This window comes from Aquarana catesbeiana, linkage group LG11, assembly GCF_042186555.1.
Source record: "Aquarana catesbeiana isolate 2022-GZ linkage group LG11, ASM4218655v1, whole genome shotgun sequence".
Taxonomy (NCBI): Eukaryota; Metazoa; Chordata; class Amphibia; order Anura; family Ranidae; genus Aquarana; species Aquarana catesbeiana.
The window spans coordinates 272,278,032-272,294,510 of record NC_133334.1 but is presented as its reverse complement, the minus strand read 5'-3'; the positions used below and the strand labels follow the sequence as shown (position 1 = coordinate 272,294,510).

Below are 16,479 nucleotides of genomic sequence, written 5' to 3'. Positions count from 1 at the left end.
CTGTGCGGGGCCTGGGCATTTTCCTTCCCTTTTCCATCAAGTCTTCTGCGCAGGTGCGGGTTGGCACCCTGAGGCATCTTTGGCGCATGCTCAGTTGGCACAGATTTGCTCTTGCGGCAATGCGCCATTGGTGCATGCGTAGTAAGCCCTGGACTCTTACAGTGATGCTGCAGCTGTCCCATTCTGGTTCTGTTTCAATCGTTTTTTTTTTCGTTTTACAAAATAAAGTAATACAATTTAGTATATGTTTTTACATTGTTGAGGCTATCAGTAATGGTAAAGGCATACAGTAGTTTCAAAATCGAGGAATATCAGTATAGTCCTGTATTTTAATCTTGTGGTACTCACAACCGCTGAGCTATCCAGGAACAGTCCACAGGTTCAATAACAACCGGTCTGAACTACAATGAAGACCATCTGAAGCTCTAAGCTGAGGACGGCTGGCTTGCACCAGTCCCTCCACCGCACAGTCTAGCTAGTATAACCCTCTTCCAAGAGTCAACCAGAAGCGAGGGACTAACCCAGAGGTCCTAAACCAAGAGCGATGCCTTCAAAAATATTAACAATGTAAATTTGAAGAAATAACAGGTTCCATACTGTGATAAACATTCAATAGAACCAGAAGTTGGGATATAGGACCCGAGATTATTATTAAAAGAACTTAGAAAGAAAGTCTCAAAGGAGCAAAAGCAGGAAAAGAAAAGAGATGGGGGGGAAGGAGGGGAACAAGAAATGTCCGTCCCCCTCCGTTTCTAAGCCCGAGAACTAAGCGCTCACATGACCACTGATCACTTAGTTATCAGTCTTCTCAGAACAGAGAATGGCGACTGTCAGTCAGTGCTCTCTGCTCTGCCCCCTCTAGGGAACACTGAGCTGGGGAGGTGGTGGGAGCAGCTGGCTCAGGCTCTCAGCAGCAATGATGAGTGGCTGAGCCAGCTGCCAGTCAGGCATCTGGGTGGCTCTGGACATTGTCAGGATCCTTTCCAGAGCCTGGCGCGGCTTTGTGGTATTAACTGACAGCGGATTTTAGCCACTGTCGAGCAGGAGCAGCTGGCTCAGGTTGTCAGAGGCATGCTTAGAAGCTGAGCCAGCTGCCAATCAGGTATCTAGGTGGATCCAGATATTATTGTCCTATCCTTCCAGAGCCTGAAGCCGCTCCATGACATCAGCCAACAGCGGACTTTAGCCCGCTGTCTGCTGATTCTGGGTCGCAGGAAAGTAAAAGTAAGTGTACTTCTGTAACCCAGAAGAGAAGTATGCTCAAAAAAAGCTTTGGCCATAATTCTCTATTATTCATTATTTCACCATGTTAATACTAAGTAATGTCTCATTGTAACACTTCCAGGTAGCCATTATCTTTCAGAGATTACAGTACTTCTCCTGACAATACCTTCATCTGATTTTCTCTTCAGAAGGACAGAGACATCTATGTTCAGGCATCATCCAGGGTCACCGTCTACTTGAGGGAATTAGGTGTTGACTCAAAGCTGATACAATCATGTAATGTTCTCTTCCTGACACAGATCAGGCCCTACTTCAGCTTCACATCTACAAAATTACAATGTACAGTCTGGTCACTGGGGAAAGAGGAGAATGAGGAAATGTTTCCTCCTGCCTGCAGCAGACTGATGACCTCATCATCATCATGCCTAGGCAAATTGATTGGACTAGAGCTCTAGAACCTAAAGATATAAAGATGGAGCTTTAAAAAAAAAAAAAACTTGTGACGTGTCTAGAATTTATTAATAAGGACTTGTAATGTTACCCCTTTTAATAAAACTTGTGTCCCCATTTCTCTCTTCATTACTTTTGTAAAAATGCTTCCTCATCGCTGTTCAGATTCATGTCATGTTCTTTCTGGAAGGATTAAAAGTCACCTCAGATAGCATAAGTGACAGATGTCTGGCTTTCCTATGCCTGTAATTAGCATATTGTAATTAATGAACCTGCACCTGATCTTTATAAAGTGACTTTCAATAGAAAAACGTTGTCATGCTGTTGCTTCAAGAAATAAACAGAATATTTGGAAGCGGGGCTTTGAATAAAACACCAAAGAATATGTAATTTATGTATAAAAAAAATACAGTAGATCTGTTGATGGACCTAATACACGATTATTGGACGTACATCCATAAAATCAGTGTATCTGTGCATACATTATATTTTTTTGCATACATTATATTTTTTTGCATACAGTTTTGTTTTGTCCGCAGCAACGTATAGAACATTGCCTTCGGCAGTACGGCTCTTCACAAACTCATGTTTCATGTCAATAAGATGAGTGTCACGTCTTATGTCTCCAAGGGGTTGATTTACTAAAACTGGAGAATGCAAATTCCGGTGCAGCTCAAAGCTTTATTGAACAAGCTGAAGTTAGAAGCTGATTGGTTACCATGGACAGCTGCACCAGATTTTGCCCTCTCCAGTTTTAGTAAATCGACCCCCAAGTGTCATGTCTTATTGTCAGTGACATGAAACATGAGATGATAAAAAGGTGTACTGCCTATGGCAGCCATTATCAACAAGGGTTCCTATAGAGTTTTCTAGAGGTTCATTGAGCTGTGGCTGATTTACCTCCCCTTTGATGGTGTCTGTATAGTTCAGGGGCCAATGGCACTTGGCAAAGCCAACAATGTGTCACCAGTTAATCCTATAACTGTATATAAGGGGGGCATTCTTCCCACTCACCATCTATGTAAGGGGAATTCTTCCCACTCACTATCTATGTAAGGGCATTCTTCCCACTCACCACCAATGTTGGTGGTGAGTGGAAAGAATGCTCTTTACATTGGTGGCCAGTGAGAAGAATGCTCCTTACATTGGTGGTCAGTTGGAAGAATTCCCCTTACATTGATGGTCAGTGGAAAGAATGTCCCTTACATTGGTCGTCAGTGGAAAGAATGCCCCTTACATTGGTGGCCAGTGGGAAGAATGCCCCTTACATTGGTGGCCAGTGAGAAGAATGTTCCTTACATTGGTGGTCTGTGGGAAGAATGTCCCTTACATTGGTGGCCAGTGGGAAGAATGTCCCTTACATTGGTGGTCAGTGGGTAGAATGCCCCTTACATTGGTCGTCAGTGGAAAGAATGCCCCTTACATTGGTCGTCAGTGGGAAGAATGCCCCTTACATTAGTGGTCTGTTGGAAGAATGCCCCTTACATTGGTGGCCAGTGGGAAGAATGCACCTTACATTGGTGGCCAGTGGGAAGAATGCTCCTTACATATTGATCAGTGGGAAGAATGCCCCTTACATTGGTGGCCAGTAAGAAGAATGCTCCTTACATTGGTCGTCAGTGGAAAGAATGACCCTTACATTGGCGGTCAGTGGGAAGAATACCCCTTACATTGGTGGCCAGTGGGAGAATGCCCCGTACATTGGTGGTCAGTGGGAGGAATGCTCCTTACATTGGTGATCAGTGGGAAGAATGCCCCTACATTGGCGGTCAGTGGGAAGAATGCCCCTTACATTGATGGTCAGTGAGAAGATTCTTCCCACTGACCACCAATGTAAGTAGCATTCTTCTCAATGATCACCAATGTAAGGAGCGTTCTTCTCACTGGCCATCAATGTAAGAATTCTTCCAACTGACCACCCATAAATTGGTTTTAGAACACCTGAAAATTATTTTAGGGGTTCCTCTGGGGTAAAATAGTTGAGAGATGCTGGCCTAAGGCAATGTTGTATACGTTGTAAAAAAAATTGCAAAAAAAAAAATGAATGTATGCACTGATATGCTGATTTTAGGAACACATGCCTACTAAAATTGTGATAGGTCCATCAATTGAACCTTTGTAGTATGTTATATTTGCATTTTGTTAGTGGTATATTCAAGAACCTGATCCAAATATTCATATTTTTTGGGATGGTGGCACTGAAAGGATTACTAATTTGTTTTTAGAATTCTACTAATCAAGTCCTTCAAGGAATATGTTACCATTCAAAGCTGTGTAATTCCTTATGGCTTAACTAGTGGAGTCACACAGGTAGAGGCTTTAACTGGGTCCAGGGACTGGTTATGGCACCCGGGAGACTTTAAAAGTGACCCTGAATAGTCACATGTACTCCTTTATTACCAGGCCTTTTTTGCAGTTTTCAGTGCTGTGATAAGACTAACAATTACTTGGTCATTCAATACTGTACTCAAATGAATCCTATTCAATATTCAATTAAAAATGGTTGTAACGTAGAAACACCTCCAAGATGACCCTCTTTGGAATGTCACTATTGGTCATCACAGCGTTCACATTGTACAGAGCTGTACTCTGTTTGTGAACCGAGCTTTCTTCTGATGGTTCGCAGCCATTTATGGGCGCACTTGCTGTCCAAAGGCTATTCCTAAAGTGCTATTTATAAACAGCACTGAAGGAATAAAAAGTCCACCATTTTGCCATTCAGAAACGGAGGTAGGGAAGCAGTAAAAACAGGATTAATAGGGATAAATGTGTCTATATATCTAAATCAAACTGTTTTTAGTTTAGCTATATTCAGCCCCACCCGTTTAATAATTAAAATATCAGCTTGGGTGAACTGGCCCTTTAAAGCTGAACTCAGGAATAAGAAAATATTGTTCACAGTATATGCAAGAGCTACATGTATGCTTCTTGAATCTTGGTGTGCTTTGTGTATTTCTTCCAGATCTGTGCAGTAATCCAGTGTAAACTTCCTGAAATAAAGGCCACTGATTGCTGGTTTCTCTCCTTGTGCAGGGGGACTGGTCTTGTCTCCACCCCCTTCTGTCGTTTACTACAGCCAGCCTGCAGTGGGTGGAGCCTGCTGGGTCCCTCCCACAGCTCTGCTCTCTTCACAGTCACTGCTACTTTTTGCAAGATAATAATTGTGTGCACCAAATGCATTTGCAAGCCCAAAGTGGATTTATATCTATATTAAAGTATAAATGTAAAACTATAGTGCTTCTGTGTCCCCAGTGAAAGAGGTCATGATTGCTGCTCCTCAGGATCAGGTCTTAAGATAGCCTAATATACATAAATTAGAGAAGAAAAGGAGGCGCACCATCTAAGTGTAACCTGTAGTAATGCTTAAATGCGCTCAGTGTGATTCAAGCTCAGCATGTAAAGATGTTCATCTGTAAGGTTGCAGAGATCGGCAGGCAAGCGACTGGTAGATGCAGAATTCGTCCAGGAGGCAGCTGCTGTGCTTGGAGATGGGATGCAAGCTGTCACCCTGTGCTGGCGGCTTCCTGGAGTCCTCGGCCCACTCAGCAAGGATCAGCTGAACTCGGAAGGGGGCTTGGACGTAGTGACATCATTCCCGACACCTCCGAGTGCGGCCGCTTCCTGCCAAGGGGGCTTAAACATAGTGACGTCATTCCTGACACCTCTAGGTGCAGCCAGTTCTTGCCAAGGGGGCTTGGACAAAGTGACGTCATCCCCGACACCTCAGAGTGTAGCCGATCCTTGCCAAGGGGGCTTGGACGTAGTTACTTCATCCCCGTCACCTCCAAGTGCAGCCGATCCTTGTGAAGGGGGCTTGGACATAGTGACGTAATCTTCGACACCTCAGAGTGCAGCCGATCCTTGCCAAGGGGGCTTGAACATAGTAAACGTCATCCCAGACACCTCCAGATGCAGCCAATCCTTGCCAAGGGAGCTTGAACCTAGTGACGTCTTTTCTGACATCTCCGAGTGCAGCCGATCCTTGCTAAGGGGGCTTGGACATAGTGACTTCATCCCCGACACCTCCGAGTGCAGCCGATCCTTGGCAACAGGGCTTGAACGTAGTGACATCATCCCCAACACCTCCAAGTGCAGCTGATCCTTGTGAAGGGGGCTTGTATGTAGTGACGTCATCCCGGACACCTCCGATTGCAGCCGATCCTTGCCAAGGGGACTTGGATGTAGTGACGTAATTCCCAACACCTCCGAGTGCAGCCCATCCTTGCCAAGGGGGCTTGGACGTAGTGATGTCCTCCATGACACCTTTGAGTGCAGCCAATCCTTGCCAATGGGGCTTGGACGTAGTAATGTTATTCCCGACACCTCCAAGCTCAGCTGATCCTTGCCAAGGGGTCTTGAACATAGTGACATCATCTCCGACACCTCCAAGTGCAGCCAATCCTTGCCAAGAGGGCTTGAACATAGTGACATCATCCCCGACACCTTTGAGTGCAACCGATCCTTGCCAAGCGGGCTAAGGACTCCAGGAAGCCACCAACACAGCGATAGCCTGCATTCCATCTCTAAGCACAGCAGCGATTACTTCTCATTCAGCTGCCTCCCGGCTGAATTCTGCTGATACCAGCCACTTGCCTGCCAACCTCTGCATCTACCAGCCAGTTGCTTGCCGACCTCTGCAACCTTACCGATGACCATCTTTATATGCTGAGCTTGATTCACACTAGATTTGGGTTCACATCTATGCGACTGCGCTTGATGCGTTTTTTAGGCACGTTTTGCATTGCGCTTTGTGTTTTCAAACCCTCCTTTTTTATTTTTGCATGCAATTTTCATGCATTTTGCGTTTTATGTATTTTTTTTTTTTCCCTCTTAAACACCCTGTATATTGCTGGTTGCTAAGGAGGAGGCCAGATTTGGAAAGAATCCCCCATGCCAATATTTAAAACAAAAAAAATCCATACCAGATCCTTATCCGAGCATGCAGCCCGGTAGGTCAGGAAATAGATAGGACGAGCGAGTGCCCCCCCTCCTGAACCATACCAGACCGCATGCCCTCAACATGCCCCCGCCCCAGAGCACCTTGCCCTCAAGACAAGGGCCTCTTCCCGACAACCCTGGCCGGTGGTTGTCGGGGTCTGTTGGCGGGGGGATTATTGAAATCTGGAAGCCCCCATTAACAAGGGGGCCCCCAAATCCCGCCCCCTCCCTATGTGAATGGGTAGGGGTACATCGTACCCCTACCCATTCACCCCAAAAAGCAGTGAAATTTTAAAAGACCAGCTATATACTATATACTTATGTTTCTGGTGCAATTCCATTGAAGTCTATTACACGCAAAACACAGAAAAAAAAGTCCCCCAAAACGCATATATGTGAACATGTACCATAGGAAACCTAGTTAAATGGACTCTACTGCGTTTCTGCAAACTTTCTTCTTCTTCTTCTCTTGATTGATATCCGTTGTGGCTATTGATGAATATATTAGGTTTGTTATGGCATTTTTATTTTAAATTGGAAATGTTAAAATTAAATTTTGTATTGGATTCGAAGTGCGGGGGCTCCCTCCGTGTCCTACCAAAGTCCTCCAAATCTCACCCAGACAAACAACCGCCTGACACATTCATCATTATTATCCAGCTCTGAAGTGGTGTCTTTTTAAAAATGAGCAGTGCTTTATTTTTAATTTACGTTTAAGTGGCAGGACGTGAGCTGTTTCGGCTACTTGCAGTGTGTAATAGCGGGGCTCGTTAGCAGTTAATGACTTGCTTGATCGTTAGGAATGAGAAGTTTTGGATCATTAACACTAACAGTGGAATTATTACCAATATAACCCGGACCCATATTAACGAATAATAAACCAGCAAAATCCTAAAGGCTCGTGAACAAACTTCTTAATAGCCCCCTAAATCCGCTGGGACACTTTACAACACCAATTTGTTTCCCTTTTTCTGTGTTTCAGAAAGCAGACGACCGGGAGAAGCGGCAAGAAGCCCATCGCTTCCATTTCGACGCCATGTGAAGCTTCAGAAACAGCTTTCCTCTGTGAATAAAGGCTTAAAAGTGGTTTTCCTGGAAAAAAGTTCATCTCTGTTCACTTACTGATGAAGGCATAGTTCAGCGATTTACAACCTTCAGCTCATTAACTTCTATAAATTGGCTGAGGGCTGCACGAATTCTGAGCCCTTTTCTGAAATCAGCTCCTTTTTTGTTTGGGTGAATTCTGTTCATTGAGCTTTTATGTTAGGACCTTCACTGACAACCAGAAGTTTTAAATTAAGGCTACATGTACACTTACCCTAACCTGACCGCGGGAAAATGCAAAACACGTTTTTACCGCTATTTTGCTACGTTTTCCCGCGCCCAGCAGTCAAAATATTCCAATCCTGAACGCGATTCTTCCACGTTCACGAGTGGGAGGTTTAGGCCTAAAAGCAGCAGCTCCTAAACTCTGCTAAAAGCTAAAGTGTTACATGGACACATAGGCTTTTATGGAGTTGAGTTTAAGAGCTTTGGCAAAAAAAAAACACCAAAAGCTCCTAAACTCAAGTTTAGGAGCTGCCAATGTACATGAAGCCTAAGGCTCCGTATTCGCTTAGCCCTCCACTTTCACATAGACGTTAAACTAAATCTAAACCCCCCCCTTCCTCCCATCCTGCTCCGTTACAGTAATTGGTAGAAAAAGCTTGTAAAACCTTTTCAGCAAAAATGCTTTCATGGGATTCCACTGCATCCAGTCACATGATCAGTTGCCTAGGCATAGGTCATGTCATCTCAACCAAAATGGCTTAAGGGACCAAGGATTGAGAAGTCAGCAGATCTGCTTGAACTCGGATTCAGCTATGATCACATGACCAATGGCCAGACATTTGATTATGAAATCGCCAAACCCATAAGAAGTTGGAAGAAGCATCTTCTGCAGGACAAGTTAGCATTACAGGTCTGTACTATTGTAAGGGGCCAGGAAGCAGGGAAGTATTTTTGGTATAGGTTCAATTTCAAGCTAAGCCCTTTCCCATATAATGGGCACAATAAAGATAATAACACTATATTTGGTGATTCCTCCTTGCAGTTCTATACACAACAGTAATTGGAGCAGCCTATCTTAACCTTTTCATCCCAGAGGAACCCTAGGAATCATTTTGAGATTTTGGCAAACACCACCAAAATCAAATTAATGAAAGGTCAGTGGGTGGCCAGTGGGAAAAATGCCCCCTACATTGGTGGCCAGTGGAAATAAAGCCCCCTACATTGGTGGCCAGTGGGAAAAATGCGTACAACATTGGTGACCAATGGGAAAAATGCCCACAATATTGGTGGCCAATGGAAAAAAAAGCCCCCTACATTGGTGGGCAGTGGGAAAAAAAGCCCCTTACATTGGTAGACAATAGGGAAAAAAGCTCCCCGCGTTGGTGGCCAATGGAGAAAAAAAGCCCCCTACATTGGTGGCCAGTGGGAAAAACGTCCACAACATTGGTGGCCGGTGGAAAAATGCCACTCTTACAGTGCAGGCTACAATGCCACCCTCATAGACAGCTAAAAAGATAATTGGTGTCATGCAGCTGGTGTTGGCCCTGGAACCATGCAGGCACTGTCAGATGGCTGGATTTTAGCCCGACATGCCAATAAACTATTCTTTTAACTGAGGATCTTCACCATGGCGCCATCCTTTTGAGAAACTTTTTATTAGATGGCTTGCAGAGGCCATGATTTGTGAACCATTGTCTCATGTATTGAGTTGGGTGCTAGGGTAGAATGCAGCTTATTGTTTTGGAACCATCAGATGGGAGGTCAATCAACCACTGCTCAAGGAACCTCTACCAACCTCTGGAGGAACCCTGGTTGAGAAAGGTGTGTGTAGATAACAAGTGAGGAACATTTGTAGCTGAAATCACTAAAAAAGCCCTCTGCATTGGTGGCCAATGGTAAAAATGCCACCCTTACAGCAGTGGCTACAGTGTCACCCATGCAGACAGCTAAAAGGATCTTTGGTGTCATCTGAGGCCACTTCTGCCAAGTGGCCTCAGATGAGCCACCACCCACGGAACCTCTAGAAACCTCTGGAGGAACCCTGGTTGATATTGTCCGGTTCAGATAGACCCTATCTTTTCGAGAAGGGGGAGTCCATGCTCATAACAGCAGAAATTAGAACCTTATAGTGCCTGTGGGGGGTTGGCTTAAGACATCTTCTAAGAGAATTTTGCTGTAATAAGGCTGTAAGTCACTGAACTGTCGGTGTATGGAAAGGACCTCTTTCCTTGGAAACCTTGTCAATTTTATAGCAGGACGCAGCAACCAAGTGGCAAGTTTGCCAAAGAATGAACAGCAAGAATACAAGACAGCGAAGACCAGGAAAACTCATACCGCATATTTTGCATCAGACTTTATTTATTGGTTGCTAATTAAAACGTGTGCTCTAATTTATCATCCTTTAAGCCTAGGCAAAAGGACATGGATACTCTTTATTTATAAAAGAAAAAAGGGTGGGGGGGTATTTTAGTTCATGTAACGGGGTGTAATTTGTTATTTGGGTTCTGATCTTAGAACGTCCAGGAAGCGTTGAGTGTGACTGATTGCTAACGATTTGTGATGTCTGTTACTTTTTTTAATGATTTTTGCATGTTTGCACAAAATTAATGGAACACTGGAAGATTTAAGGGATTTTTTTTTTCAATGATGTTAAATGTGACAAAATTATGTACTATGTAAGGTTAAAAGTGAACGTTAATGGCCGTTAGTAAGACAGAGAGCTATGGGCAAAATGCGACAACTAACAGCAGCCAATCACACATTTGGGGAGATTTACTAAAACGGGAGTGCTCAGAATCTGGTGCAGCTGTGCCTGGTAGCCAATCAGATTCTAATTTTGTTGAATCAAGCTTTGACGAGAAAACCTGGAAGCTGATTGGTTACTATGCAGAGCTGCACCACATAATGCATTCTCCAGTTTTAGTAAATCCCCACCCATTGCGTTTCGTTGCTCTGACCACTCTGATGGTAAAAACCTGATTTGGATTCTGTGTTTGTAGCCTTTTCACTGCCGGGTTAAATAAGCAAACAGCAAATTAATTGCTAAACAATATGGCATGGTAATATGCATTTGAAACTGACAAACTGATAAGAGACAGCTTCAGGCTAATGATCAATAATACTTAGTGACCCTTTCGTGTTGTTAAAAAAATGGAGCTCAGAGGTCTCTGCTACAGTATTTGCTCCCCTCCCTTGACACCTACCTCCCATCCTTTCCTGGGCAGCTTTCAACAGTCTCTTCAGAATTCAACATATTCATGAGTGTTAGATGTCTGTGGCCCCCTCTGCATAATGTGGTTCCTTCCTCCACCCGCTACGTCACTACAGGACCGAACAGTAGTATAGGGGGGGCGGAGGATGGAGCCTCAGCACATGGCAGGGGACACGGGCATATGCTGCCCTGGGATTCCACTGCATCCAATTAGGTGACCGGTTGCCTAGGCATTGGTCATGTCATCTCAGCCAAAATGGCTTAAGGGAAAGTCGAATGCTGAAGAGACTCACAGGGATTTCAGAGCTAGAACTGAGGGGAGGTAGGAGACACGGGCACCATAGAAACAAGTGAACTCTACCTTTTCTCTTCTGGGGACCTTTCTGTTCCATTTTTTTTAAGGAACTAACCCTTAAAGTGGGCACATAGACATCAGCATAAATCAGTTTTAACAGTTTTTCTAGGGGTGAAAAATAAAAGCAACGGAAAGCCTAAAATGATTGAAGTCCCATCCAGTGTTAGTTGTGTTTTATTAAGAATAAAATGCTTTGAGAAACTGCTGAAACAAGCACCTATTAGTTTTGGCCACGTGGCTGAAAGCCTCAGCACATGCTCATGTGATCAAATTCTTCCCTTTAGCAAAGACAACATAATCAAATGCCTAAGCCTTTGGATCAGCAGTCGCCAACCATTGGTCCATGGGCCACTCATGGTCTACGAGAAAATTTTGGTGGTCCCCAGGGGTTCTGCCGCAAATCAACAGATGTGTACCACCCAATGTTGTCTCCAGTGTTGTTCTCAATGCGCATTGACAGTCAATACTATCAGCGCGCATTGATACGCAATGCCTCCTCTGTAGTTCTGGCTCCTTTGAACTCAGAGGGAGGCGTCGGGAGTAGTGCAAAGAAGGGAAGATGAAGAAAGAGGGAACTTCGAATGGCAGCTCCAATCACAGACTGGGAAGGAAGCATGGAGCTTGGGCACTTGGCTGGATTAGGAGGTGAGATCCAATGATGAGTCTGTGTAAGGCAGCAGTGTGATGCAGAGGGTGGGGAGCATTGAGTGTATAAGGCTTGCAAAATTCATGTTAGTGGTCCACGGGATTTTAAAAAGTTTAGTTTAGTGGTATGTGAGGTCCGAAAGGTTGGCAACCACTGCTTTTAGATTTAGGGTCAGCACTAAAGGGAGCCTGCAGCAGCGTCTTCTCCACCACTCTTCTGCGATTTGCTGTTTGTCTGTCCCTGCAAGAGTTTTAATAAAGTTGTGTGTTAACATTGTATGATAGGCACTCCTTAGAGTGCGAACAGCAAACGTGCAAAATACAAAATGGGGGACTTAATTCAGGTTTTCCTTCCATCTTCTCCTTGATATGCAGGTGGAATTGCAAACTATTCAGTTTTGGATTTTGCTAAAGACAAGCTGCTTGATGACTTAGTAAAGCAGTGCAAAGGGACACAAATGCTGTGCAAAGTGTAGTAACACGGCCAATAAGATTTTGTGTTGATGCAACAAGCTCCACGATGGTTTCTGATTGGTTGCTGTATGTTATTGTAGTTTACATAGTCTCATTGCTCGCTGGCCTTACTTGATGCCAAGCCTGTAAATTCTGGGAATGTGCTCGGAGTTATGGACTGTCTTCGTGACTGTTAAAAACTGAAATTTGGTAATTATTATTACATTTAATTATAGGCAGTATTGTTTTATTTTTTTTTTAAATGAAGGATTGCCAAACTGATTTGTAAATGAAGCAACTGCATTTTATGTAAATAACAGGATCTTATGTAAAAGATGGCGCACGCCAATGGATTCTTCAGAAGATGCAATGGGGGAGATTTTTTATTAAAACTTGAGAGTGCAAAATCTTCTGCGAGCCTCATAGGAACCAATCAGCTCCCAGATTTTATTGTTAAAGCTTAAAGTGGAGTTCTGCGCGGCCCCCCCCCCCCCCCCAGCAAAAAATTAAAAGTCAGCAGCTACAAATACTGTAGCTGCTGACTTTTAATATTAGGACACTTACCTGTCCAGAAATCCAGCAATGTCTGCACCCCAGTTGATGTTTTCATCGGCTGTCATGTTTCCAAGCAAAGCTGCACCAGATTTGGCACTCTCCAGTTTTAGTAAATCTCCCCCATAGTGTTTGAATGGACTAACCCTTAAAGCTCAAAGTGTGTTGTAACGATTGATATTTAAAGGGTAACTCCACTTTAAGCCCTTAAGTGGTAATCTGTGGACTGGAGGATGCGGATGAGGTTTGCAAACTATACTTGCTGCATGTGGCCAAACTTAATGCCAATATCCTTCAGAATCTGCCCTTTGCTCTGGGGTATTGTGAGACCGGCCCTGTGTAAGTCTAGGCTGAAATCTCCAACATCCAGAGCAGGTGAGCAGTCTGGGAAGCCTCTGGCCAAAGGACTGAAAGAGTAGTAGTATGGATAAGAGGACCACTGGTTCCAGGCAAATGTAACTCACCCTTTACACTCCTCATCCAATCCAAGCCCTTTAAATATTCTGTCTTTTACCTTTGAGGCGCACACTTAACTATTTCTGATATTTACTGGGATCCCTTATTATCAAACGTCATCTACATCTAATGATACTTCAGTTTTGTGTGGGCACTGGTGTCTTGAATAACCCCCCACTTCCAAAATCTCTTGGGGACTCCAGTGGTGAGATTGTTCCCAGTAGATGGTGTCACTGCCCCTCCCACAAAGCCGTAAAACAAAGTTGTCACTCTCTCTCACAGCGGAAGTTACAATGATTTGATTAAACTCCTTAGACCAGAGCTTTTCAACCAGGGTTCCTCCAGATGTTTCTAGGGGTTCCTTGAGCAATAAGCAATTGCTGAGTAACCACTGACACCATTGTTCTTTTTAACTATCTTTAAGAAGGGGGGGGGGTAATTCTCAATGACTACAAGTGTACGACAGGCCATAGATAATTCAATTCTCTTTCCTGCAACCTCGATTCCCTCATCAACAGGCAGTGTTGATGGCAGAGCTACTACGTTCTCCTGGCAGGGAAGGAGGGCACGGGGAGGTGCGGGGGGGAGAGAGACGGGGGGAGAACACAATTATTGCTAGTGGCTATAGCCACTGGCAATAATTGCATGTAAAAATCCGACATGCTCGTTGTTGACGATCGATTTGGTACAATCAGCCTGCCCATGGATGGTTTAAATCTCAGCTGATTCCTGCTGAACAAGCCGAGATTCGAACCATCTATGGCCGGCTTAAGGAGCATTCTTCCCACTGACCATCACACTAATGTACTGTGAGCTGTAAATATAATATTTATTAGCTGGTGCTCCCTGGAGCCGAAAAGGGTTCAAGGGCTCCTCCATGTTACAAAGGTTGAGAAAGGCTGGCTTAGACTATACATACTAATACCATCCACAATAAACAGACTCTGCGTGGGGTATATTATTGTTTCAACACCACAATTTGGTTTCCTGCCTTGGAGCGAACCTTGCAGATCCCAACAAGTTATGGCTATATAGTAGCCATCCCCAATCCTGAATTATTAGGGGTAAAAAAAAGCAAAAGAAAAAGAAAATACTTCGCTTGGACCCCACCTTGTGGCCTGTGTACACAAAATAATTAAAAATAATAATTTACTACATTAAGAGGATCATTTACAAACATGTTGAAGTGATAATTCAAATCGTATATAAAGGGAAAAAATATATATGTATATATATATATATATATTATTTTTTTTTCCCCTTTACATAAATATATTATATTAAAATATATATATATATATATATATATATATATATATATATATATATATATATATATATATAATTTTTTTTATTTTTTCCTTTACATAAATATATATATATATATATATACTCTAAAATATGAGCCAGAGACTGTCCTATTAACTATAATAAGACAACTCTGAATATAGCATAAAAACAATCTCCTATAAAATACTTTTACCACATGCAGCCTCCATTCATAAATTATTACGGCTACAAAGAAGTTCATGTATCAATAAATAATGAGATTCTTGTATGAATATCTAACAAGCATGAATTTCATAAGCCACAGTTTCACAGCACCTCCAGTTCCCCTCATTAAAGGGAATGTATTGTTGGCTTTGTATCTGTTTTCTTTAGGACTAAAAAAAGCCATTGTTGGTGTCAATGGAAGGACTTATGCCCCATTATTGGTATCAGTGGGAGGAATAGTACCCCATCATTGGTGCCAGTGGAAGGAATATGTCCCATTGTTGGTGTCAGTAGGAGGAATTATGCCCCATTGTTGGTGCCAATTTATAGACTTATGCCCCAGTGTCAGTGGGAGGAATTATGCCCCACTATTGGTGAAGAAAGATATCAGTAGGATCAAAGAGAAGAAAGGGCACCACTCACCAAACCACAGTGCATTAGTATGTAGATGAATGTGGCCTCAGCCAGCGCCATTCCAGCCACGCCCCCTGACATGCTTCGCCTTGCTACTCACTGGGGCCTGGTCACAGACCTCTCTAACCAAGCCCTAGTGAGCGGGGCAAAACTTGTCAGGGGAACTTGGCTGGAGCGGCGCTGGCTAAGGCCACATTCATTTACATACTAATGAGCTCGGTTGGTGAGCAGCGCCTTTTCTTCTCTTTGATAATGCTCTTACACCTCTGAATGGGGACACCAGCTCCCTTCACTGCAACCGGCGGGGAGATCTCAGTCTCAGCTTAGAGCGGCAGTGCAAGTTTTATTTGGATTGCTGAAGGTATCAATAGGAGTTATGAAGGCAATCAAAAGGGTGTATCCGGCCCCTTGGCCACAGTTTGGAGTCTACTACACTAAACCATCACAGTTTAGAGGTCCACATTATTTTCGGCAATACAGTTTAATCCAGATTGGACCTAAAGACCACCAACCAGTTTATATTTGATTTTCCTTTTCTAAATTATAGAGGGTCCACCAGGGTAGAGTGGCAATATCTTTTGATTTTGTTAAGGCTGGAGCAGTTGGGCAAAATTGATGTTCTTGCTGAAGTCCCTGAGACATATAAGAAACCAGAACACGATTCAACTCAACCAGAAGCCACACACATCTGAAATATCTGTTAGCTACCACTGTAAAGAAATGACTGCCGATAGATACTTGAATGTTTGGTTTACAGAGAAACTTTTCCATGTTGTACGATGTTGTATGAATGCTCTGCCGTTATCTGTATAGGAAATGCTACATTCCGCTATCTCACTCTGACTCGTCATCTTCTGTCAGACATTAAACTGTCAGGAGGATAATCATTGGTCTGTGTATTGTTAACCATGATCTCTAATTAAAGGAAAATAAAACAACAGAATCTGGTGGTTTCTGAAGACCTTGTATGTCCATGTTCATCATAGAGGACCCCGTCATGACCAACTGGCTAACCTTACAGCATTGGGGCCCTGGGAATCTTTTCCTTCAGGGTTCCTGTCTGTGTAGGGATTGTATGATCTCATGTAATTTTCCTTCGGCTGCTCCAGCATCCTCCTAAAAATATAAAGTCGCCAAGAGTTGAAAAGACCTGAAACCTCCCATGGAAAGGATGTTTTGCTGTTAAAGAGCATCTTCACCCTATAAACAAAAATGTAAAAGTCAGCAACTACAAATA

General features: G+C 43.5%; 1 protein-coding gene across 2 annotated transcripts in view; it reads left to right on the top strand.

Moving 5' to 3' along the window:
- The window catches only part of ITFG1 (integrin alpha FG-GAP repeat containing 1), a 314,466-nt gene extending 298,281 nt beyond the window's left edge, over positions 1-16,185 (top strand). Inside the window, exon 18 of one of the 2 annotated variants that reach the window (XM_073605835.1) lies at positions 7,595-16,185. In XM_073605835.1, coding sequence (XP_073461936.1) covers positions 7,595-7,654 — 60 coding nt within the window. In that variant the 3' untranslated portion in view covers positions 7,655-16,185. Of the gene's footprint in view, positions 1-1,412; positions 1,695-7,594 lie in introns of those variants that run through there. The other variant, XM_073605834.1, reaches the window with a different exon arrangement.
- The last annotated feature ends 294 nt before the right edge of the window (positions 16,186-16,479 follow it).